The 25,420-nt window shown below is 41.9% G+C and overlaps 2 protein-coding genes across 4 annotated transcripts in view; one reads left to right on the top strand and one right to left on the bottom strand.

Moving 5' to 3' along the window:
* Positions 1–1,812: 1,812 nt before the first annotated feature.
* ier5l (immediate early response 5-like) lies at positions 1,813–4,343 on the top strand. Its single transcript, XM_037118369.1, has one exon. It carries the CDS (start codon positions 1,978–1,980, stop codon positions 2,857–2,859), a length of 882 nt encoding a protein of 293 aa, XP_036974264.1. The 5' UTR covers positions 1,813–1,977; the 3' UTR covers positions 2,860–4,343.
* An 11,521-nt stretch (positions 4,344–15,864) lies between these two features.
* Positions 15,865–25,420, bottom strand: part of ptpa (protein phosphatase 2 phosphatase activator) — a 29,597-nt gene continuing 20,041 nt past the window's right edge. For all 3 annotated transcript variants that reach the window (XM_037116532.1, XM_037116533.1, XM_037116534.1), the window contains exon 10: positions 15,865–18,105. In XM_037116532.1, the coding sequence (XP_036972427.1) occupies positions 18,031–18,105 (75 nt within the window). In that variant the 3' untranslated portion in view covers positions 15,865–18,030. The remainder of the gene's footprint in view (positions 18,106–25,420) is intronic.

The raw sequence follows: 25,420 nt of genomic DNA, 5'->3' as shown, positions 1-25,420 counted from the left end.
GGAGTCAACTAAGAGCCTCAGCAGAAGAAGAGTTGGGACATTTTAAGTGGAATCCAGTGCAGCTGGGGAATTATTGAAGCCACCATCTAGTGGCCATTAATGGCACAGTTTCAGCCCTGCTGGTGACTGCTTATATGTCTTCACTGCTTCTGATATGGGGCAGTGTTTGGTGACAATGTGTTACTGTTTTGTTCATTTAGATTTTAGATATTGATCTGTGAGATTTCTACCTTCACCTCAACACTACCTAACACATTCATAGGGACTGTTTCTGTGGTAGAAAGTTGACAAAAAAACAAACAGAAAACAGTTGACAGTGATGTCGGTGGTTTATCCAGAGAAACAAGAACAATGCTGCTCTGTAGTCTGGTGGTACAGCAGCAGATACCTCTGTATCAGCAGCAGGGAGAAAAAAACTGTGGCTGGGTGGGTGTTGATGATCTATGGCAGTTTGATGTTTCCAGTCAGACTGATTTCTAATGCTCCTCTGTAAAAGATGATAAGCACACTGGAATTTGACCGTCTTCAGTTTCTCAATTGTACTGGGGTGGAGGTAGAAATCTGAGAGTAATATTATCTTAGAAGTGGGACACCATGTAATTATCTGCATGGCTAAATACATCAGTGAACAAAATATAAGCAAGAAAATATGTTTTGTTTCAGTTTGTGACTTAACTTATATGAGACGACTAAGCAGTGAAACCTGCACAAGACAATGACTTCAAATCTCCCACACTCCTCAATGTGTCCAACAATCTGCACTCTACTATCCATATGGCTCCATGTAATCGATTTATTCTCAGAAATACAATGAAGGTTTGTTTTTATTTTCTTTTGTGCTATCAAATCCCAGGAATATACCAAAAATAACAAGCACATGGACAGTACAATGCAATAATGGCACAAAAATAACACCTTGGTTCACATTATATCAAGATGAAATGATTTAGTTTGGGGTATAAGGACTATTATTTAAGATGTGCCTTTATTAATCCACTTTGGGAGAAAGGTGCAAGTAACACAGCTGTATAGAGGGAAACAAAGTGCAGCACAAGAGTGAGTCTCAAAAAATAGAGACAATAAGAGAGATTGGAAAGAATAAAAATAACAATTTGACTAAAATATCATAAAAACCTATTGGAATAAAGATAAACATACTATATGCAGTAACTGTCCTTTTATGTACATAACTTGTGCAATATATAATAAATGTGCCTGTGCAACGTGCAGGGTTCCTGAGATAACAACAGAAGAAAATCAGTCTGTATATGTCAGTGAAATGTATGGCTGAGTCCTTATTCAGTGGTGAAAGAAGGCGTTGCGACCTGTGGTGGTTTGAAAGCAGATCTTCCTTTTTTCAAATGGAAATGTCCTGATGTCAGTTTCTCTTTTTCTTGTCATGTTTGTCATAGTTCTACAGACAACTTTAAACTAAACTTAAACTTCTGTTTCTTCATCAAAGGTTGAAACTTTTTTTTTTTTTACTTGGAAGACCCTTTGTTTAACAGAAACTGTGACTACTTTGTTGTTGGATAAAAAGAACAGTCTCTACTGAAACATGTAGTCTAACCTTTACCCGGAACTCGGGCTGGTTTTTGGAAGTCCCAGCTCTACTGCAGCTGAAATGAGGGCATTCCTGTTAGACAGCCTGGGTGGAATTTGAATGGCACAGAGGAACCGCCTGACGCCTATTGGTCGAGAACCACATATTTCCAGAGCGGCAGTCTGTCACTCAGCAAATCCGAGGCAGCTGAATGGCTCTCCCTGATGAGGGCGGACCTTTTGTCTGTAGTATATATACTTTGGTTTGAGGCCATCTGCAAATGATTGCTGGGTCACACAGGGAGGCGGATCATTGTGTCCAATGTTTCTCCACAGAGCTGACTTGAGCTTTTCTCCTCGAACAAAACGAGACCCGCGCAAATAGCCGAGAGTCGGTTTCGCTCGGGCTGGAGGTGGACTGAGGGGAACGTTATAATGATCAACACCATGGAATGCGCAGTGGACGCGCAAAGCCTGATCTCCATTTCCTTAATGAAGATCCACAACTCCAGGACGCAGAGAGGGGGCATCAAGCTACACAAAAACCTACTGGTCTCCTACGTGCTGAGGAACGCCAGGCAGGTCTACATCAAGGAGAAATACGCTGAGATCTATAGGATGCAGCAGTACGAGGAGGTGATGACGGTCTGCAACGAGATCCAGCAGCTCAACCCGCTGGAGCTGGACGCAGAGGACGCCGACGATGAGGAGCAGGCGCGGGCTGCTTGCTGTGGCGAGGACGTGAGTCTGTGCGGCTCTGCGTGCCACAGAGACGCGGCACACGCCCGGACAGCGAGCGCCCTCCCCGGCTGCTCTCACCTGGAAGACGACGGTAAAGAGCCGGAGCCATCCTTCTACCGGAGCTGTTGCATGGAGCCTTCCCCCGTGTCGGACTGTGACCAGTTTTCTGCGAACGGCAGCGCGCACTGCAACAAAACCACAGTCCTGGACTTGGACACGCATGTGGTGACCACGGTGGAGAACGGCTACCTCCACCAGGACTGCTGCTGTGACGCGCTCCAGTGCGGCCAGGGCGCACAGTCCCCGGCCAAGAAACGGAAGGTAGAGTTCGCTTGTTGCGTGTCCGACGTAGAAGAACTATCAGATTTTACAGCGGCTCGCAAGAGGGCGAAACGGGAGGACTGTTCGTACACACACCCGGACTACACGGACACCTCCAACATCTCCAACCTGATCTCCATTTTCGGCTCGGGGTTTTCGGGGCTGCTGAGCAGACAGACGGACTTGGAGCAGATCTGTAGCAAACAAGTCCTGGCCAGTCTCGGAGCATGGACTCGGGCGATCGTGGCGTTTTGAGTCAAAACACTTTATTTTCAGGGGGATCTGGGTCAGTTGTAACGTGTTTTTCCTCAAAGCATGAGCAAGCAGAAGCCAGCGGAGAACTGTTTTCCTGGTAAAGAAGTGCGCTCACACAGAAAGTTTACATATGAACCATGTCTCGTGTAGAAGAAGATGTCATTTGTGCAATCATCAAGGAACATTTATCAGATGTTCTGTGGGGACATTTTTTTTTTCATGAGCACACAAGAATCCGTGACTGAATTTGTCACCAGTGGTTCGGTGAAGGAGTTTACACGTTAGCATATCACATATCATAAACGTTGCAAATGTTAATGTTTTAGTTAAAGCATTGAGGAGGAACATTAAGCAAAATCCGTTGGAGTATTCTGGTCCCACATTGTCTGAATGATGAGCTGAAGTCCCAGTGCTGACATTAGCCAGCCTCCATACTCATGGTTAACAGATAGGGCAATTCCAATAATACAGAGGATCAAAGTATCAGATATTATACCTCAAAGCACACCTTTGTCTTAAAACCCACCAGTAACATGTGAGCACAGTTCATTGGTGCACACTGGGTGACATCACAGGGGCTGACTCTGGACAGGAGATGGAGGCATTGCAACTGACCCTGTCTCCCCCCACAAGGTCTGAATCAACTTTATTTTTGTAGAGAAAAAAAAGAAAAAAAAAAGAAAAGCTATTTAATGAGAGTAGTTTTGGAAGGGAGAGGAAAGAGTTTGTGCCATATGTATCATGTACAGGCTCTCCTGCTCTCAGAGCGGGAGGTGCACTGCACACTTCTGTGACTAATGAAATGGATTGACTTCTGTTGCCTTAAATATGATGCACACTACTGCTAGCTATTGTTATGAACTGAAAGTGACTGAATGTCTCTACTGTCCCTTTGGAAAAAAAAACAAAAAAAAACCACCATCTCCAGTTTGGACCTTGCACACTCTGAGCAGCTTGTTGTCATGTGAAACAAACGCCACATTAAAAACTCTCCCCTGATCACTTTCATGGTACATGGACTGAACCAGCGCCTGCCTCTTCATCCAGTGCCAACACTTCAGTTCTGTCACTGCGCTCATCACCTCACCTCCACTCCAGCGTGTCCCAGCACACAGGCCGGCTTATTTTGGCGGTTTGAACATCCTCCTCGCTAAAATCATGGTTGTTGCTCAAAGCCTTCACAGCAGTTCATAATTCCAACATGTCTTGGTTTTGTGAGTTTTCCATTGTTTTGTAAAATAATAGTCTTAGTCCTTTTGTTTTAAAAAGGCAAACTCATGATTTTAGCCATAACCTGAGAATCCACGCATTAGCTTTATGAGCACTATGTGTACCAAAATAAAGAGAGTATTCAGCCATTCTCTACATATTTGGTTGTTATTATTGTATTTTTGTGCTTACTAAATTGTATATCACCGGGTAAAACTGTTCCAGAAAATATTTGTTAAAAATTTATAATCTTAATAAAAAAAATAAAATCTTAATCTTGAACTGTTGTGTTTTACTGCAGTGATGAAGCTGTGTGTTGATGATGGCTAATGGAGTTGCTAACCTTTGTCACACATGATGACAAACACACCCATTTATCTGTAATGCACAGAAGCAAGACACCATTTTAAAGTGTTTATAAGTAACATTTTACTACCGCTTGATGAATCACTTGGCAACGTGTCACAGATCTGATGGAAGCAGTTGAAAAGAGCACATAATGAAACAATAACCAATTATGTAAGGCTGTCTTTATAAGACAGACATGCTAATACACAGTTTATTCTACAGCTCTTGGTTCTTGAAGTCAGGGTTGGCGAGGTGTGTCCATCTTTACAAGTATGAAATAGGAGAAATTACGACTACCTGTTTGAATGGATCCTATTTCTTAAGCAGCTTCCTGGACTGCTGGTCACCTGGCAACGGCTAAGAGCAAAGAAAAAGTCCTGCAGTTAAAATGTCCAATGGTCATTTTCAGTCTTCAGTTTTTCTAAGTAATGAAACAAACAAGATGTAACATGTTAGTGACCTTCACAGGAGAGCAGGTTTTGATACTTTGGGGCAGATCTAGGCTAGCTGCTACCTGCTACGCTTCCAGTCTCTGAGCTAAGCTATGCTAACCAGCAGCTTGTTGTATCTTAATATGAAACAAACAATAGTCCTTGCTATTCATGACTTTTAACAGATTTATAAATCATTTCTAAATAATTTTATATTGACTACACTTCCTGTTAGCCTTCATCTCAGCTGGAATTTCCTCCCAAAACTCTGAGTCCTGTTATCTCTCCTGTGTGCCACTTGGTGGTGTTCTTTAAAATCAATGAATGAAGATATCAGTGGGGCTGTATGCAGAGCAGAGCCACCTCAGACTGACCCTCCCTCAAACTCTCCACTCACCAGCCCACAACGCCCTCCATCCCTCCTCCTCCTCCTCCTCCTCCTCCTCCTCCTCTTTCATTCCTCCTCCTCCTGCCTGGCTCGTTTTTTTAGACTGAGGCATCACTCTGCCCCGACACATCGCATCCATCGCTGCTGTTCGCTCGCTCCTCTACCTCTGCAGCATTAACACAGCTGCTGCTACCCATAATAACTTGGTGTTGGTAGGTTGTAATGGAGGTGATAAGGCAATGTGAACAATGCATTGTGTGTTTATATAGTATGACTTGCAGGAGGTTACAATAGCTTGAGTATGTATTGCAAGCTCTTTGCTTAAACATAAAGGCTAACAAAAAAAATAAATAAAACAACGTGAAATGATATCAGACAATAACAACGACAGCCCTCTCCACAACTCTCAAATGGGGTGGACAATGGTGTTAACACAGCTCCTCCATCTGGATTGGAAAAGAGTGACACCCACACACCCACACACACACACACACACACACACACACACACACACACACACACACACACACAATCAAAATCTTTGATTGACATTTTCGCATCAGTGATTTTTTTATTTGACTTCCCTTACTTGTTCATTCACTTCAATTACTTTTAATATTTTGATTTGGATATATGTCATATATGAAATATAACATGATAAACATAATGTATGTCGGAAAAAAATGTACCCACAAAACCAAAAACTTAGATATCTGAACATGCTAGTTGAGCAGTGCATTGCACAATGAAAAAAAAAATTCAGTTAAAGCTCAAAATTTGAAGCAGGGCAGAAAACAGAAGATGGTCAGTCAGTTATTTTGTCCATTTTACACATCACTCCCCTTTTTTTCATCACCATATCCACATTAAAGGACAATACCAGGTGGTGGGGGGTGGGGTGCTGGGCGGAGGAAGGGCAGACAACAGAGGGAGGGGGGTTGGCGGGGGGAGGGAGTCATGCTTTGTCAGGAGCAGGGGTCGATGTGCCGGGGGGAGGCCACATGTGACAGCAGAAGGGAGGGGGTAGGGTCTAGACTATAGGGAATAGGTGTACAGGCGGACGGGGGGCCAGACTGTGGCAGCCCACATCATGCAGGTCAGTCAGGTTGGACAGAGGACTGTGGGGGGACAGCGGGGCGAGGGGAGGTCAGGGAGGGGGTCTCTGTCAGAAGGGTCTGATGCAGACCAGGTCCAGGCTAATGTGAACATCACTCCAACAAAACTCTCCATTCCCACCCGTATTATTAAGCAGGCTGACGTCTTGTAGCTGCTCTGATATTCTTTGGAATGTTTCTCTCCAGGTGTGATCAGTTGGAACAATGATGTCACAGTGCCGTGGACAGAGTAAACATCCCTGAACATCCCTGTGATGCCCAGGCTTTAACAGACATGGTGAAATGATCCCACTCAGATTGAATCAAATGATGCTATTCCTTCACTTGAATGAGGATAGGGTGTTAATGCTGCTGTGGTGCAGACCACAGGGGGAGGCAGAAAACAACCCACGCCATGTGGCCGTGCAGCAAACAATAATTTTGATCCGTTGATGCAGACAATCACTGGGAGAAGCAGCACACAAAATTACAAAGCAACAGATCAGAGTTCAAGCAGTGCTAGCAGCGTAGCTAATGCTACAGGGGGACACAGCGGACATTTCTTTGTCATTTAACGTAAATTTAATGATTAGTGTGTGCCTTACATCCTGATTGTAAACTATTATTTATAATCTGTGGAAATGGACCACCACTTATGAGCAGGACCAGCATGCTAGCAGCTGAACCACTGCAAGCTTCTCCTTGTTGTTTGACAGAGGAAACCGGTTTTAAATGTATTAGCACCACCTTCTGGATTGGCGGGTTGGTTATAGGGACCATGGGACGACACTCCCACATCATCGCAGCTGATTGCAACAACACCTGCTTTTGTCTGAATGTAACCTCATATTTTTCTGCTTGATATAATTATTAAGCTGAAACATATGGAATTCAGTGGCACCAGATATGACACCAGAGCACCGGCATCTCTGAGCAAACCAACAGGGGAAAAAAAAACAACAGAATCTGAACACACACTGCTGACCAAACTGTAAAATAAGCCAGCGCTGATCAAATATGGACCGAGATGCTGTTACTGCATTTTTCACTTTAAGTGTTTTCGGGAACATGTTTAAGTGTACTGATTCACTGTAACAGTAGATTGTTCATGAATATTCAGCCGCCATTTTAAAAGGGAGGCTCACGTATCTCAGATCAAACTATCAGAGCAGGCGGTGCTGAACAAATATGGATCCAGGCTCTGCTTCTGCTCAGCCTCTCTTCAGATGTTTTCAGTAACTGTTAATCTACAATATGAGAATGTTTATTAGCAGGGCACCATGTAGAGAGCAGACAGGGGGAGGGCTTAGAGCGACTATTATCAACACACAGCCAGCCGGCGACCAAGACAAAGAACGAAGAAGTTCAGATAAGAGCACATCATTACTGCATTATATCTACACAGAAAAGAGTTGTTTGCTGCTGTATTAATGTTCAAAATGTGATATATTTAACCTCTAAAGGGTCAATTCACCCAAATTAGAGAGCTAAACTTATTTTCTTTTACCTACAGTGGCAGGCCTATTCAACAATGTAGATTCCATTCATCCAGGTTATCTGGACTAACGCTGCAATCTACAGATCCTCATGTCTGGTGGGTCTTCAACAGCAGCAATGTAATTTTTTACTGTAACAACTAAAGCACTACACTAAACCTGTGTACATGAGACCTGTTCACTGTGAGGCTAGTTACAGTACTGTGCCATTAGAGCTCATTTTGAAAGATTTAATCTAAATTGAGCGAATTTACATTCATCAGTATTCTCTCCACTCTCAGGTTTTGACTGCAAACAGCTGATCAAATACTCCATATGTCCGCATTTTCATGTGTCACTGTGTTCAGGTGGCTACAGTATAAAATAATCAATACAGCAGTCCATGACTGACTGTGAGCCACCGTGATGGCGCTGGTGACAGAGAGGGGCACATTCTCAGTTGCTGCTGGATCTTCAAGAGTGAGTTCACAGCACTGTGATGAGCAGTGTTCTGCTGCCATCTCGGGTTTATAGTTTCAAGCCTGTGTAACCTCCACCCACACCCAGTATCACTGGTGGATGTGTGGGGTTAGAAGTATGTTTTGTGATGCGACTGGGTCTTAGCGTACATCACTGCAGCAAGGTTCAAGTGACTCTTTGAATGTGTGTTTATGTAGCATGCTGTCTGTAGTCATCTGATTCTCTCTGGAAAACATGATTTTACAGCTACAGTTTTCACAGTTAAAGGATGTTTCCACACATCCAAACCTTTAAGAGATGACACTGTTCGCTGCAGCTGACACAGAGCAATATAGTGGCGAGTGGCGAGAAAAAACTGGTAGAAACACAAATGAGCTGCAGATTATATTTGAGTAAAACACAGCAGTTCTCCTTTTTCAGTGAAAACCAGGCCATGCTTCATTCAGTCAGATATTTATACTAATGTAAAATGACACAGATTATATTCCACCCCAATGGGTCACACTCTTATTTGCACAGTGGAGAAAAAAAATAGACCACCTCTGTATTTACATACAAGCCACTCCTTTATTTGCATAATACCATAGCGGAACATTCTTTGCATATCATTTGCATATCAAGAACAGATAGGCCACACCCCAAAAAACATTAAAGGGAAAGATAGACCACACCCTCTTTACATGCTTGAATTGATGATAATAAATTATGATGAAGAAACAATATGTGGCCACACCGTAACATGGAAAGAATCAGGCTACTCCCACAAGAATATTATATAACCCACTGGATGTAACTGCATAATTTTAATAAAAACTATAGCAGGACATAATTATTATTACTCAATGAACAGTTTTTTTTTAGCTCACTGGGGGTTTTTATACTGTACCTGTCAGAGTAGAACTCCCTGACTCCTTGACTATATACTGACTCAAACTGGTGGCTGACAGTTTGTGTGACCTTTGGGCAACAACCAGTCCTGCTGGAGTGGAAGCCTGTATAAATGGAAGTCTGGCACCCAGTTGGTGGAGGGTCGGTCATTAATTTTCAGGTTGGTGGCTCCTATCCACATGCTGAAGTGCCCTTGAGCAAGAAACTGAAAGATCATTTTTTCCTAACGTATGTGCGGGACCAAAAAGAGTTAGTAGGCTATTTTTATATTCATTGCTCAAAGAATACGTTTTCTCTGAGCTCATTAAAATCTGGTTTTAAGAGGCGGCGCTACGAGCATGAGTTGCGACATGGCGAATTGTTTTGAGTGAAGGATGAGACTTGAGACTTGTCTGATCTTGTGCTCAGCAGCAACTTAGAGAGGTGGGTGCCATCTTCATGATTCAATGCGGTAGTTATTTTCTTTTCCCAGACACACATTAGAGAATCTATGCATGTCTGAATACATGTGTGGAGGGGATCTTTGACTGAACTGTAAAGACAAATGAAGACTGTTGCTGTGCTGTAGAGGGAAAGTGTTAATACAGTTACCTTAAATCTTACTAAAGGTAAACTATGCAGGGGTATCCTAAAAAACAAGGTGAGGCCTTCCACAAAACTACCCACCTTAATCATTGCATATTACCCTTCAGAGGTTTGTACTGGAGTGTGTAACTGCAGAGACCTTACCCTCATGTACCTTCTTAGTATTCTGCTGTTTTCCAGATGTTTCAGGATTCTTCGGTCACCCTGGAGAAGGGAAGTGGGCTGACTTAACTTCAATTTTAGGATGATCTGCTCCTTTAAGCAGCGACACACTAAGTATTAGCAAAATAAACATACACATTCAAGATCAAGGTAAAAGTACTTTCTCTGCTGAAAAAACAAATCCAGCCACAAAGTCTCTATTGGATTGAGGTCTGGGTTTTCACTCGGCCACACCTGAACATGCCCCTTATTGTGTTTTGTTTTAACCATTTCTGTTCATCTCTGTATGCTTCGAATCATTGTCTTGCTCAGAAATAAATCTTCTCCCAAGGTGGAGTTCTCTTGCAGACTGAATCTTGTTTCCAGTTTGATCTCATCAGACAAAAGAACCTTCTTCCAGTTGACCGTGGAGTCTCCAGCACGCCTTTCCTTGAAATCTAGATGATATTTCAAAACTAGTTGAGATTTAATGAGCTTTCTTCAACATTAGCCCCGTTCACTCTGCCTTTTGAATGTGGGGTTCCTGTGCCAATTCCACACCTCCTCTGTGTGAGAGTCTCAGAGGTGGCGAGGGGTGAAATTTTCACTCCGGTGCTGATACGCCTCTGGAGGTAGTATCAGAGGTGCATTATTGGTGAACCATGTTGTGTTTAAATACAAAAATGACAGTAACGGCCCCTCCAGGAGCCAGGAGTACTGATTAACCAGTGACTGGACCTTCAGACACAGGTGTCTTTATACTACAATCAGTTGAGACACATTCACTGCACTCAGGTGATCTAACTTTCACTAACTGTGAGACCACTAGCACCCACTGACTGGTTCTCTTGCAATGGATGCGAGTCAGTTACTTTACTTGAATTAAGTCCATTACTTTAAAGGGGGTGAATACTTATGCAATCACTTATTTTACATTATATATTTATAATAAATTCAAATGACCTTGTAAAAATCTGTTGGTTTTTTTTAGTTTATTTTTGCAAATTTTTTGGTTTGTATATTTTTTGTATGTTGACCATGATTATATTTATAAAAGCAATTGAAAGGAGAACAATTAAGAGATGAATACTTCTTATATGCACTGTAAATGGGTGTGTGCAGTTGATTTTTATCTGTTTACAACTAAGAGATATGCTCCTCCAAAGGGCCACAAGATAAACCTGAAAGATAGGAAATAATTCACGTTAGATAAGTTTTTCTACACAAAAATGTGTATCCTCTGAAAATTATCCTTTTATCTTTTAGCCTTATTTACATGGAGCCATCTGAGAGGGTTGAGTGAAAAAAAAAATTACCCTTTGGTTGAACCTTTTGACAAGAGGCCCCCATTGAGTGGCGACAAGCCAGAAAGTTTTGGAACATCCTTAAAAATTGTAATACGTAACATTGTAACCTTTTTTTCTTGTCAGAAGTATAATCACTTGAATTTATACTTAGTAAAGGAAGTAAAGTACCTGAGTGCTTTCCAGCACTGCTATCCACAGTTAAGTCTGCAGCTGCATCTCATTTTAGAATCTTTCTACATGAAGTCCACATTTCAAGCCCAGACAAGTCAGAACGGGTCGATGCAGCTGTCCCATTCCAAACATTCCACAAAATGAGGCCAAGAAATTCAGACCTGTTCCCATTTAGATTTGCACCCCCAAACCCACCATACAAACTCACTTATGAATCGTGAATTCAGGCAGTCACCATCTACTCATAGTCAGCCATTTCCTTGCAGCTTGCTAACACCTGACTGGTAGAAAACATCTGTGATAGCCCCAACTGACTAGTTGTGATGCATCATTTCAACACAAAGGACAACTTGAAAACAGTACTTCTAAACCGTCAAGTTCATTTTCTCTATCACAACATGCATGGTGAGGCCACACAGTTAGCATATTACTTTATTTGCAAATCCACCAGTTTGCTGCTGAGAAGAGGTTGAGTAGCCTGCTGGTTTGACAGTCCACATGTAGTGATGAGCAGGGTGTGTGCACAGGTGTCAGACACTTTTCACAATATTTTCAAGATCTTTTTTTTTTAACTAAAGTAAAGTCTTATTTTTAGACCAACCCTCTTCTTATTAAAGGGGTACTCTGTAGTTTTGTTGAAGAAATGTTAATGAGACGGGAAATATCTTCATTGACTATTTCTTTTGTGTGTGTGTCTCAACATACACACAAAAAACATAAACATAAATCATCAAACTCTCTTTGTTTTCATGACTTAATAAACTGATTAAACAAAGTGAGTTTAGAGGACGACACAATCTTTTACTGTTTCACTTTGTTTATATGTGGTGGACCCTGACACCTTTCTAGCTTCAGATAGTGTTCTGGGACTGAGATCAGCTTGTTTATTCACTTATGTAAAACATTTGTATTATCACCTCATAAATATTGGAATTATTAAAATTCTGACTTTGAATGTCTTCTCCAAAACTCCACAGTGCTCTTTTAAAGCACTGCAGGTATACAGGTAAGGTATACATACGGTCCTGTTCAGTGGTGGGCTATATGTTTAATATGGTGATTAGAGTGAGTGAGGGTAATGTACATTACTCTAACAAGTCAGAGCAAGTATAAAGTGAAAAGACTGTTAGTTTGAGCTTATGTGACATCACAGATGTGGACATTCATGCATTTATGCATTTGTTTTGAAAGAAAGGACTATTTACACTTCATAATAACTGTCATCAATACATTATACATATATTAATTTAAGTTTTACATAGTTATTCCACTGTTAACAACATAATACTTTATAATCGATTATTGAAGTAGCTGTAGATGTTTTGAATCATCAGTTGCAACTTTAAAATGACCAGTGGCTTAATAAATGTTTTATAAAGAATTGACTTGTTTGTTGACAGTCAAACAACTATTAACTAAAGTTTCACTAACATTTATTTTGATAAATGATGGCTCTGATAAGTTGTTACCAGAGAAATTAAGACAGAAAAAATAGTTCAAATATTTTGGGCAAATAAGACCCCTCATATACAATTTCAAGACCATTTAATGAGACTGGAGGCCTATGATTTATGAAACGGATATTAAAGCGCGGGTTGGGAGACTGTAACCAGCAAGAGTGAGCTACATTTTGAAGGTATCCAACTGAAAAAAATCCCCTTTCCTCTGGTTAGACCTCCTTCCAGAGGTACTCCTCAGAGAGCGCCTGACTACACTGACACAAGCCGACTTCACACTGCCATTTCAAGGTGGGAGTCATGTGCCTACACCCTGCCTTGCCATCTGCGAAAGTCACAGAGACGGAGAGGGGAGAAAGTTTCATTCTGTTTCTGATCCGCCTGTAGCGCCAGAATCTGAGCTGCATCAGAGACGAGACGACGTCAGTGTGAATGGAAAAGCCAGCAGCACAGGAGTGTGTTGCTCTGATTGTGTTCAGTCTGACAACTAAACAGATCCTTCACTCAACAAAATAAAAGAGAAATGACCCACACATCAGCTTACAAAGCAACGCTACAGGACCAAACAACAGTAATGTGGTAACTGGTAGTGTCTGTGGCAACTTACATGAGGAATAAAATATACATATATTTTTTAAATTTTATATACTATTTATAATCCCACAAGGGGAAATTCATTTTTTCCACTCACATTACACACAGGCATGCGCACACACACATGCAGTGTATAGAGCTGAGTGAAGGGGCACCCAACAGTTATACATGGAGAAGTGTCAGTCATCCTGTCTGTCCTGCTGACTCTTTGTCACATTGCTGCCCGAAAAACGGCGTCCATCCTGGCAGCAGAGTCAGGTTGCTACCGCAGTTGAGTGGTGGGAATATTGTGACATGATTTAGAGCAAAACACTCACCTTGTCTCTGTTTCCTTCCACTACTGTGTTGTTGTAGTTACTGTCTCTGACAACTTGTGTTGAAAAGCTCACTGTGACGATCAGCCCTCCCGACCGAGACTTCAGTGAAATTTCCCCCTAAAAACAGCCTCTCTCCCCACGAGTGAGAATCAGACAGATTCCTGTTGTCTGATGGTGATCATGTAATTATGCAATTTAGGGCGAAAAACTTCACTTTGTCACTTTCCAGGATGCATGGTGGGTCAGGATCTATAGCTGCATCAATATGATTATAGACACTCAGCAGGTACATATTTAGATTAACAGATGGAAACAGAAAACAATTAGAAAAAACACAAAGATGTCATTGTCATGATGTGCACTGTCGCTCCTCGTTTGGTTCACAATGCCGGCATGCTGTATGAAATGACACACTAGAGCATCTTTAAGCTGCTTGGTCCAGTGTGAACAAACAGAGGCAGCATATAGGCGAGCCTTCCTTTTGGCAATAATGCAGAGTCTCTGTGTGAAAAGGGCTACAGGCTGCTCTCTTCTCTCTCGCTGGTCAGCAGGGAGATCTGTTAGCATCTAGGCTGCTATGTTTTATAAGCTCACAGAAGACTGTTTAATGTCACAATCTGATGAGCAGAAACAACATAGCTAACCTTAGTCTAAAAAGGTTCCATAGCACGACAGTGACTCTTAACTGAGCTCGGCTCAGGAGCTGTGTGGTGTATGCTAACCTAAGGTACTACAGTTTATTGCTGCTGCAGAGGCTCTTTTAGTGGGCTCAGGGACTGTGTGCTCTGTGTTAGTTAGCGGCTGAACAACTGTCTGTTATCGGTGCTCCCTCGTTGTTTGGCTGAGGGGCGGTGAGCTTTGTGTTACTGAGTTATCAAGCTGCTGTACAGCAGGTTCAGTGGCTGTGTACTGTGATTGCAGGCCATCGTTGCCATTCCTAAACATACCTAATTTCTCAACATCTAAAACTGATTATTATCAAAATGAACTAGCTCTTTTAGGACCTACAGACTTGCTAGGTGAGCAACATTTTCGGGCTGCTGACAACAACAAACACTGGAGATGACGCCTGGCTTTTAGCACAGCACTTCATCAGGCTGGGGAGAAGCAGAACATAATCAAAACATAATGTATTCTGCTAAAGTTACCAAAAAGAACATGTAATTAGGTTACAGATACATTCAGTGAGTGAAAGTGAACAGCCTACACAAGTGTCTTTCCTACAGACACACATTATCAAGATTAAATGTTAGACTATCATCCAAAAGTAACATTACTTTAATACTTGGATCTAGTTAGTGAATACATTTTTAACAGTAACTACGCAGTAACTGTATCATAGTACGTTTTTAAAGTAACCCAACTCTGCTCTTTATGTGCTGTGATGACTAGTGAGTATCACAAAGACCTGGTGATACAAAATGATGACTGTCACATAAGGGTTGAGCAGGATTTCTTGAATGCACCAGTGCTTTTTTTTTTCTCTCAGTCGAGCTCATGATACTACATTGGTTCTTCTGTAAAGTATCTGGTAGAGAGACGTCACTCTTGTGAAGGACATGCCTTCACAGGCTGCGTCATACAGCAAGTCCCTCATTCGCTTTTGGACTGCTATGCTTCGTTCCACCCCTCAGTCCAACATCCTGTATGTAAGGGGAATTCCACCTCTGTCCTTATGAGGTCTCCTAGTAAGTAAGGAGAAAAAATGACTGTTGCATGTTGTTTTGGAGTTCCCCTTCTCCTGGAACCACAGCTGTTAAAAGAAATCATCCTTCACATGGAGAACTAGTTGTTCTGACTCATACAATATTCAACACTTTCTTTCCTCATTTCAGAATCCATCTACCTCACTGCTTGGTTCATCTCTGGGTCACAAGCACGTCCAAGTCTTTTTCAGATCAAACAATGGGGATCATGGAAGAAGCACCCGTACAAACACTTCTGTCATGTTACAACATCTTAAAGAATTTGTGGCGCCTACTAATTTTCTCCCTCTCTGAACTTGTATAAACTGCTGATTTGGAGGTCCAGACCTAATATCATAATGCCTTGATCTAAATGACCTAAACTTTACATATGATGAACTGTTTCCAAAGTTTCCAAAACCAGACTTTAAGTTCCACAGTTTTTACAGACTTATTTTTATTGTTTGGTAACATTTTTGTGAATGAAACTTGGCCACACATGGAGTGGATCAGGCAGCCTCTTACAGCAATGTTTGGGGCACTCTTTGTGGCTAGTTATGAAGTAGTTCAAACAAGCAATTTACTTCAAGTTTGTTTAGCTCATAGTTTGCTAAATCATTTGGAACCTTAGTAAAAACAAAGCTAGCAGGAAACAAAGATTCAGAGTGAGGATGAAAATGTCCCTGCAAACAGCTGTGTCTGTTTTAAAGAATTCAAACAAAAACCTTTTTGTTGATCTAAAAATAAGAGGAAAACTTAAAGCCACTATCTGCAGACCACTGACATATCTTTCAAATTAGCAGAGACCAATGCTATCTTATTACACAATGACTGGTGGAGGCCAAAGTGATAAACAGTTTGAACCGTAGACAGTATTCACATGGCAGCCATTTTCTTCTGTTATCCTATCAGGCTGGGAGCTCAAATGTCATACTGCTGTGTTCCAGGTTTAAAGTTGAAAATGATCAAGAACCTGACAAATCATTATCATTTCACTGCTTCCCAACTGATCAGCGACTGAAAAGACAATGGCTCCGAAAGTATATCGGGCCATACAGTATTCAAGGTCAAGCAATATGTTTGGAAACCCGTTCACTGACATCAGCCCTCAACCACCTCCTAGCTAACATCATGATTTTATTACATACACTGTGATTTACTTTCAGGCTTTATTTAATGTGTCTAAGATGTGCATTCATATTTCATAATGAATTTATACTTTTCCTATCATATTGTGTAACATGTATCTAATGGTACAGTAAGCTAGGAAATGGCTGAATGCTAACTTTAGCTGTTGTCTAACTGCAGCTAAGAGGTTATCAGATATGTTGTTCTATGTTGAAATGTGGCCTAGTGTCCCCCCAGATTTAAGTTTTCTCATTTCACTGCTTCCTGATTCATCAGCAACAGAGCAGACAATGGAGTGAAAATCTGGAGGGAAATAAGGCCATAATTCAATTCACAATATACTTAACAACATAATTTACAATGATGTAGGCTAGGAAGTGGTTCAATGCTGTTAGCCAATGTTAACAAATATGTTGTTTTGTCTGAAACATGGCCCAGTATCCTTCCCACTTTTCAACCAGTAGCAGTGAAATGACATCATTTTGTCAGATTCCCCTCCTCTTTATGACCTTCAATCCACAACACAGCTTCCAGTCGATGTTTATCATGTAAAATGGCAGTCATGTATATAACACAAAAATAGCCCATGCCAAGATCTTCAAAATGTGCCAACTGAAAGATGCAGAATTGACTAATTTAATCTGGAATAAAATAAAATCTGAGTCCACTGAGGATTTTGAGGAAAAAGCTACACAGCACAACCACAAGAATTAATTCAGGTTCAATTTATCAATCTGCAATGTTTAACTGACACAAATTAAAATAACTTAACTTAAGACTGGGGGGCTTTTGAGAAGAACTGCTAAGGGATAGACTTTGAGGGAAAAATAACACTAGATTCATGCAGAGATTCGTATCTAAACTGACTTTTCATGAAATCGTGAAAAGTCTGTACAGTCCATTTTGGATGAGCTATTCTGGAAGCTTTTCAGATCAAATCCCATCTGAACAAGACATAAAAATAATTTTGCTTAGGAAAAAGAAAAATCTACCCTGACAGCCATTTCTTATCAACTTGTTAATGTGACTTACATTTTGGGCTGAAGTGGGCAACTCAAATATTGGAACAAGTGCAACAAAATTTAAACATTTAGCAAAACCAAGAAACGTCCTTAAATTGACTCTTTGAATGAAGCTCCTGCTCACGAGGATCCAAACTCTGAGGTAAATTCAAGTATGAAACTTTAATGAGCACACTGCTAAAAAAAATTCAACCCTCAAAAGGAGCCAATTCAAACTATCCATTATATAAATACCATGACAAAAATATAGATGCTCCAAAATCACAAAGGTCATCCCAACATGCGCTGCATTCAAGTTACGGATGGCCTATACGCCTTCATTCCCACATGCGTGTAAACATGTGGGAATGTAGGGTGGATTTTTGCTACCGGTGCATTTGCTCAAGAGGATGCCAGAGGATGGGGAAACTGTTGAAATTTTGGTCTTTCCGTTGTGTGCACAGCATGAGCATCAATGCTTCGTTGGCTGGATGGACAGCAGGCTGCCGAATTTGAAGTGCTGGATCACAGGGAACTTCTCCAAACACTGAGATGGGAGGGCAAAAAGAAAGAGACCGTTTTACTCACATAAGAAAGATGAGGAAAACACATGGAAGCAATTAAACAACAGTGATGTGAAAAAAAAGCTTTAAAATAATTTTAAGGTTTCGGTGACTCAGTGTGAATGGTGTCTCTGTCACTCTGCTCACTTGTTTCTGCACTGCATGTGACTTCAGTAAGAGAGTAGCATCACTACTAGCATCAAAACACTTAACAGCAGTAAATCGCACACACACAGCAGCCACTATCAATGATGTTGGTGAAAGGGATCATATTCTATGAGGATGTTTTCTGGTTTTCACTCCGATGTCCCCCCGGTGTGCTGCCTCAACTCTCTGATCTGATACCGTTTCCGAGAAAGCAACCTTTAACTGATGTGTACTGTAGCTACAGGATAATACTTCAGATTTGGACCACTGGGAGCAGAACCCTGAGAAGGTTCCCAGTTTTAGGGAGCAGGGGTGGGGGTTAGGGTGCCTGCGTTGGGGGTTGGGAGGCTGTGCTGGGAGAACACAGTGGAACTGAACTCTGTCTGTGCAGTGAAACTATCAGTCATGATCATCTGAGTAGAACGGGTGGAAAAACAGGCCTCAGAGAACTTTAGTATGAACACATACACGCACATCAATGAATATTTGTATAGTTATTAAAGGGTCATTGATAAAGTCTCCAAACAAAACATTTAAGGCTACATGAGAAAAAGAGCCTGTGAACAAAGACTGAATGAACATTGCAGACCCACTGATTACATGTCCCCTAACTCAATCCACACTGGTATAGTTAACTAGCCACCATCTCTGTTTTAGTCCTTGTTACTTGCATTACTGTCAACAAATTACATCGTAGACCCAAAGCAACAATTAATGTTTCCTACTAATAAGAACAGTGTCTATCACAGCCGGATGTATCTTCTTCCTCTGCGCCATAAAAGATCGTAGTCGCAAAACAATTTAAGAGGTCAAATTCTACTTTTTGGATTTTCGCCTTTCCTTTATTGTGTTATGTAGCATTTTCGTGCATGGAAAAGCTCTACAAAGTGAAAAAGCCCAGTCCACGCCAGAGGGAGTTACGCTCTCCCACAGAAAACACTTCTGCTGCACTGCCTGAAACGCCTGCGAGCCTTTCATATCTTATGTGCGTCACTATGTAACGGGTGCTATATTAATCTATAGTTTTATACATTTATAATAAAACATATACACTCCAGTCAGTCAGCAGACATACAGTTGCTCCTGCTGTAGCAGCGTTATGTTAGATCACACCACCTTGCTCGGCATGACCCGCCCTACTCTGCCTCTGATTCTGCCTGTTAAGTAATGTGCATGTGCAACTCTCACGAGAGTTCAAGACTGAACAGAGGCGAGATGTCTCACTCTGTGGCTAAAATGGAGCATTCCAGACACAGACAGTAACAAATCATAAGTAACATGGATGTAATGACAAAGTAGGTAAACACAAGTATTAGATCAAGCAGAACAGTCCAGTAAGTCTGGTTCAGAAAAAGACTGACCTCTGAAACCAGGAAGAGATGACACCTGTGTCATATCACCATGTAATGATATCTGAAATCTAAGATCACATATAGTCTCATATCCCAACAATACCGTTACTGTTGTCCATTCAATTTGGATCATCAAAAATCAAGTGCTAGCTTAGCATTAGCCTGCAGCTGCACTTCCAGACACTTATCCCTTGTGGGAAAATGATTAAATCAATGGATTGGATTTGTTGGGTTTACATTCTCCTTTTCAGGGAACCTTTCAGGGTGAGAAGCTAGCACCCACCACTGGCCAAATGTGGTTAAATTTAGCCAATCAGAGGCAGAGTAGGGCAGGTCTTGCCAAGAAATGTGGAGTGGTAGCCCTGCAACTCGGCTCAAATGGAAGCAAAGTTTATTAGACTTGGTGAAGATACGGGCTTACTTGACAGAGGAGTTAGAAACAGAAACATGCTGGGAAGGAAAATGGTGGCACTTGGTACCACAAATTGAGGGGGCAGGGTGCTTTCTTCTGTGGCGTGTGTTCGAACAGAATCTAAGAATGCTTGTTCCTAGATTCCATGCACTCATTCATAGCAGAACATGCTTTTTCATTCATGATGGTTCAGCTACTGGTCGATCTGTGTATAAAGCCATCTGAACACAAAACTGCCTTGACAAAACTGTCTGTTTCAAATTGGCATGCCAGCTATTCAAACGCACACGGCCTTGCCTAGACTTTAGACATCTATCTGAAAACCTAAGAAGATCTAATTTTTGAAAAATTATTTTTTTAGATGGTGACCCGGCCAAAGTAACAATACAACATCTGTAAATAAGTGAGTGGCCATCATTAGAAGCAGCTGTTTAAGGACATACTTTTTAATGAATTTTCTTTGTATCTTCATAATTTATGAGCCTTTTGTGAAAGTGCAACGATATTTGTGAAACTTTTAGACTCACATTTCAGTGGGAACTGAAAGTTGAGAGCCACAGACAGTTTGAGTCTTTTCCTGACACAGTGAGAAAATTATAGAACGCTACCAGGCTATCCTTCAACTGTTCTTGAGTGAGTTGCCTTCCTTTCAAACAGTCTGGCTTTTATTCATTTCCCTCCAATATTTAAATTAGCTTGTTGAGACATACAACTCGTTTGTCTTTGACAACAATAAATCAGACATGATGTTGGTTCATGGTGATGAATTACCCCTCTCAAGCAAGTTTCATGTCTGTGCTAGTTGTGTTTTGTATAGTGTGCTCAATTCAACATAGCCGCCTGAATAAGTTGAACAAAGACACTTACACATGACTGGCAGTAAACAGGCAACAATCTGCTGAGCACTGGATGGGGCCTTTAAAGTGTACAGGTGAGAGCTAAGTGGCTGCTCTTCTTTTCAAGTATGGACAAGACATGCTGTGTAATTCTGTCCATTCAAGTCAAGCTAACAAGCCAAGTCCACCTCCCATTGTTTTTCTGAGTCCGTGTCATTACACACATTTAGTCGATGCTCCATACAGGCTCCAGAATCGTCTCCTCTCTAACACAGAAAATGGTGCATTCGGCTCTTTCTACTTGTAGTTCAGCTCTCTGCCCGAAACCCTGTGTGGGGCCATGAAAAGGGAAAGAGGAATGCAAGTCTGCTGATGGCTGCTCCAGGCTTGGAGGAAGGTTGGGACAGAGGGAGGGGAGGATTTAATGAAGGGAACGCAGAGGAGGAGGAGGTGGGGGAGGGAGAGGCAGACAGCTTGGCCCCTCAGCTCTTTGGGAAGACTCACAGGCTGCTCTGGAAAACACAGGATGTGGGCATGCAGGCGGGGAGAACGGGTTTAGACATCCCCCCCACCCCACCCCCAACCATCCGCCCGCCCGCCCGCCCACACACACACACACACACACACACACACACACACACACACACACACACACACACACACACACACACACACACACACACACACACACACACACACACACACACACACACACACACTCTTCCATTCTCTCCATTCCTCTATTAACCCTTTCCTGCCTCTCCACCACTACCCACAGCAGCAGTGTGTCAGGGTGTTCTGCTCACAGTCGGCTTTCAGCAGTAACCTGGTTTCTTAAATGTCATGTAAACAAGAAAACACAGTTTCAGTAATCATGTTGAATGATTTACAATTCTGACTGTTTTTTTGGCCATGTCAAGAGGTGGTTTCTAACTAGGGAAAACAGGACTGCTGAGGGAGGTAACAAAAGACAATGACATGATGTTGTGCATCTTTGTACACACAAAAATGACGTTAAGGATGTTTCAGGAGATAAAAAACACACTGTCAAGCTTAAGTGTCACAAAACATGCCGTTCATCTTAACTCAAACCATTTGACTCAAACGCACAGCAGTAAACGTTTCTCAATAAAGACAAAACAAAAGAAGCGTTGAATCATGGGAGTTGTTCTCTTCATTATTAAACAACTGCCTTTGCTAATCTATCTTAGTCAGGGGTCAGCGTTCACTTATATTTTCACATCATGTGGCAATTCTGCAGTGGGCTACTTATGCTTACAGTAGCCCCTTTTACACAAAGAAGCTGCATTATCGCCGCAGTGGTGGTTTGCCACAGACGATGTTTTTCAGCCAGAAATGGGACGAAGAGTCAGTAGGACAGACAGGAGGACAGAAGCTTCTCCAAGTATATCTGCAGTATTTTTTTCCTCATATAAGTTGCCAAAGACATTTACAGTTACTACGTTACTTTTGTTTGGTCATGTAACGTTGCTTTGTGGGACATTTCTCTATATTTAGTTGAGTGAAGGACCTGTGTAGTTATTAGACTGTCAGATCGGCAGGTCTGCGGCTCTGGTACTACCTCCCATGGCGGATCAGCACCGGAGCGATATTTCACCCCTCACCGCCTCTGAGACATTCACACAGTGGAGGAGGCAGAGAACTGGCGCAGGATCCCCGCATTCAAACGGCAGTGTGAATGGGGCTCGTATAAGGTACTTGAATTCTGCATTTCCATTTAAATTATGCCATGTTTTGGTGCATTTATGAAACAAAAGAACTAGCAAACAATAAATAGAACTAGAGTAGCAATACAGAAGTATGAATACAGACCTACTTATGTCCTCCTAGTGTTTGTAAAAATGTATTTAAAAAAAAAAAAAAGAATTAGCCTCTTTTGATAATGAATAAAACACAGCGGCAGGCTAGATTTACAAATCCTTCATCTTTTTGTCCTCAGCCACACACAACAATCAGTGCTTGGGCTTGAGCATCACAACACAATAATCTTAAAGTTAAACTCTCGCCAATAAGCAACCTCGGCTTCATTTGATCGATCCCCGAGTGTGACCTAACAGGTAGGAGGTCTACCATGACTCTCATGCAGGGATCGACACTTTGTCTGCAATGACGGCAAAGTTTCATGTTGTGTCGAGCCTTCTTAGTGTTTTAAAAATAGCGATTTTGATGCTAGCGTAAGAGTGCCCCTGCACCCCACTGAAAATTAGCAATGACAAAACAATGCTCTATATATATATATATATATATATATATATATATATATATATATATATACATATATATATATATATATACACTATATTACCAAAAGTATTCGCTCACCTGCCTTTACTCATTCTATGAACTGAAGTGCCATCCCATTCCTAACTCATAGAATTCAATATGATGTCGGTCCACCTTTTGCAGCTATTACAGCTTCAACTCTTCTGGGAAGACTGTCCACAAGGTTGAGGAGAGTGTTTATAGGAATTTTTGACCATTCTTCCAAAAGCGCATTGGTGAGGTCACACACTGATGTTGGTCGAGAAGGCCTGGCTCTCAGTCTCCGCTCTAATTCATCCCAAAGGTGTTCTATCGGGTTCAGGTCAGGACTCTGTGCAGGCCAGTCAAGTTCATCCACACCAGACTCTGTCATCCACGTCTTTATGGACCTTGCTTTGTGCACTGGTGCACAGTCATGTTGGAAGAGGAAGGGGCCCGCTCCAAACTGTTCCCACAAGGTTGGGAGCATGGAATTGTCCAAAATGTTTTGGTATCCTGAAGCATTCAATGTTCCTTTCACTGGAACTAAGGGGCCAAGCCCAGCTCCTGAAAAACAACCCCATACCATAATTCCTCCTCCACCAAATTTCACAGTTGGCACAATGCAATCTGAAATGTACCGTTCTCCTGGCAACCTCCAAACCCAGACTCGTCCATCAGATTGCCAGATGGAAAAGCGTGATTCATCACTCCAGAGAACGCGTCTCCACTGCTCTAGAGGCCAGTGACGGCGTGCTTTACACCATTGCATCCGACGCCTTGCATTGCACTTGGTGATGTGTGGCTTGGCTGCAGCTGCTCGGCCATGGAAACCCATTCCATGAAGCTCTCTGCGTACTGTACTTGGGCTAATCTGAAGGTCACATGAAGTTTGTAGCTCTCTAGCAATTGACTGTGCAGAAAGTCGGCGACCTCTTTGCACTATGCGCTTCAGCATCCGCTGACCCCTCTCCGTCACTTTACGTGGCCTACCACTTCGTGGCTGAGTTGCTGTTGTTCCCAAACGCTTCCATTTTGTTATAATAGAGCTGACAGTTGACTGTGGAATATTTAGGAGCGAGGAAATTTCACGACTGGATTTGTTGCACAAGTGGCATCCTATGACAGTTCCACGCTGGAATTCACTGAGCTCCTGAGAGCGGCCCATTCTTTCACAAATGTCTTGTTTCACAGTCTGCATGCCTGAGTGCTTGAATTTATACACCTGGGGCCAGGCCAAGTGATTAGAACACCTGATTCTGATCATTTGAATGGGTGAGCGAATACTTTTGGTAATATAGTGTATATATATATATATATATATATACACATATACATATATATTTATATTTATTATTGCGTCAATGCGCTGGCGGAGGTGTCGATGGGCGGAGGTGTCAATGACGTGCACTGTTGTGCGACCCACAGCCGGGGAGTTTTAAAACCAAGAAACAGCTGATCACAACAGTCAGTCCATCAGTTCATCTGTGGACATCAAGATGGACACCTGGACAGCAGCAGAGATCCAGGAGATGCAGCATCTCCTCGGTCTCTGTAGCTGTCTTCATTGTCCGGTTGTTGTAGCGACAAGCTACAAACAGTTGCTACTTTCAGATTAAAAGCCCCCCGCTAAGAACCCAGTTCTAAACTCAAATGTAAAGCTCTTATTTTGAAGACAAATTCGTTGTCACTGTTCACAGCCCAACTTCGAGCTTCACGTCACGTCACATATTTACGCCTACCCCAGAGGCGGCCAAGGGGAAAAGGAGGAATATTACATCTCCCTTTTAGAAAGACACGGCAGCACATTGCCGCCTTTACCTTACTGCAAATGTACAAATGACACCGTAGCAACTCTCTGAATCCAGTTTTTTTCTGCATCTGTTTGTGTGGAGGGTGCTTTGCAGTGTGTTACTATAAATCCTTGCTGATCCACAACATAAGCAGGCAGCTTCATGTTTTCAGTGCAAACATGCCTGCACATCCAAACTCATTCTCTCACTTGTGTTCTTTTTTTCTTCTTCTTCTTTTTTTTTTTTTTTTTAACTGCAAATCCGTGCACAAACAACATGAAGACCGCATCACCCTTGTGTCATGTACTGAATGTGTGGTCCTGTAATATGTGACCCCCTGTTGCTGATCACTCAGTCAGTCAGTCAGTTTGAAAGTCGAGTAGTGTGGGCCAAGTCTTGCTGAAAAAATACATGGGAAAATGGTTTAATACAGGTTAAATCACACTGGTATTTTTAACAGTTTGGACTGAAATCATTTTGCTTCAACAGCATGCCTT

This window comes from Acanthopagrus latus, chromosome 12, assembly GCF_904848185.1.
Source record: "Acanthopagrus latus isolate v.2019 chromosome 12, fAcaLat1.1, whole genome shotgun sequence".
Taxonomy (NCBI): Eukaryota; Metazoa; Chordata; class Actinopteri; order Spariformes; family Sparidae; genus Acanthopagrus; species Acanthopagrus latus.
The sequence above is the reverse complement of the archived record's forward strand: the minus strand, read 5'-3'. Positions and strand labels throughout refer to the sequence as shown.

Bases quoted from the DNA above. Each gene is read 5' to 3' on its own strand.
- ier5l (XM_037118369.1), top strand. From the start codon at position 1,978: ATGATCAACACCATGGAATGCGCAGTGGACGCGCAAAGCCTGATCTCC.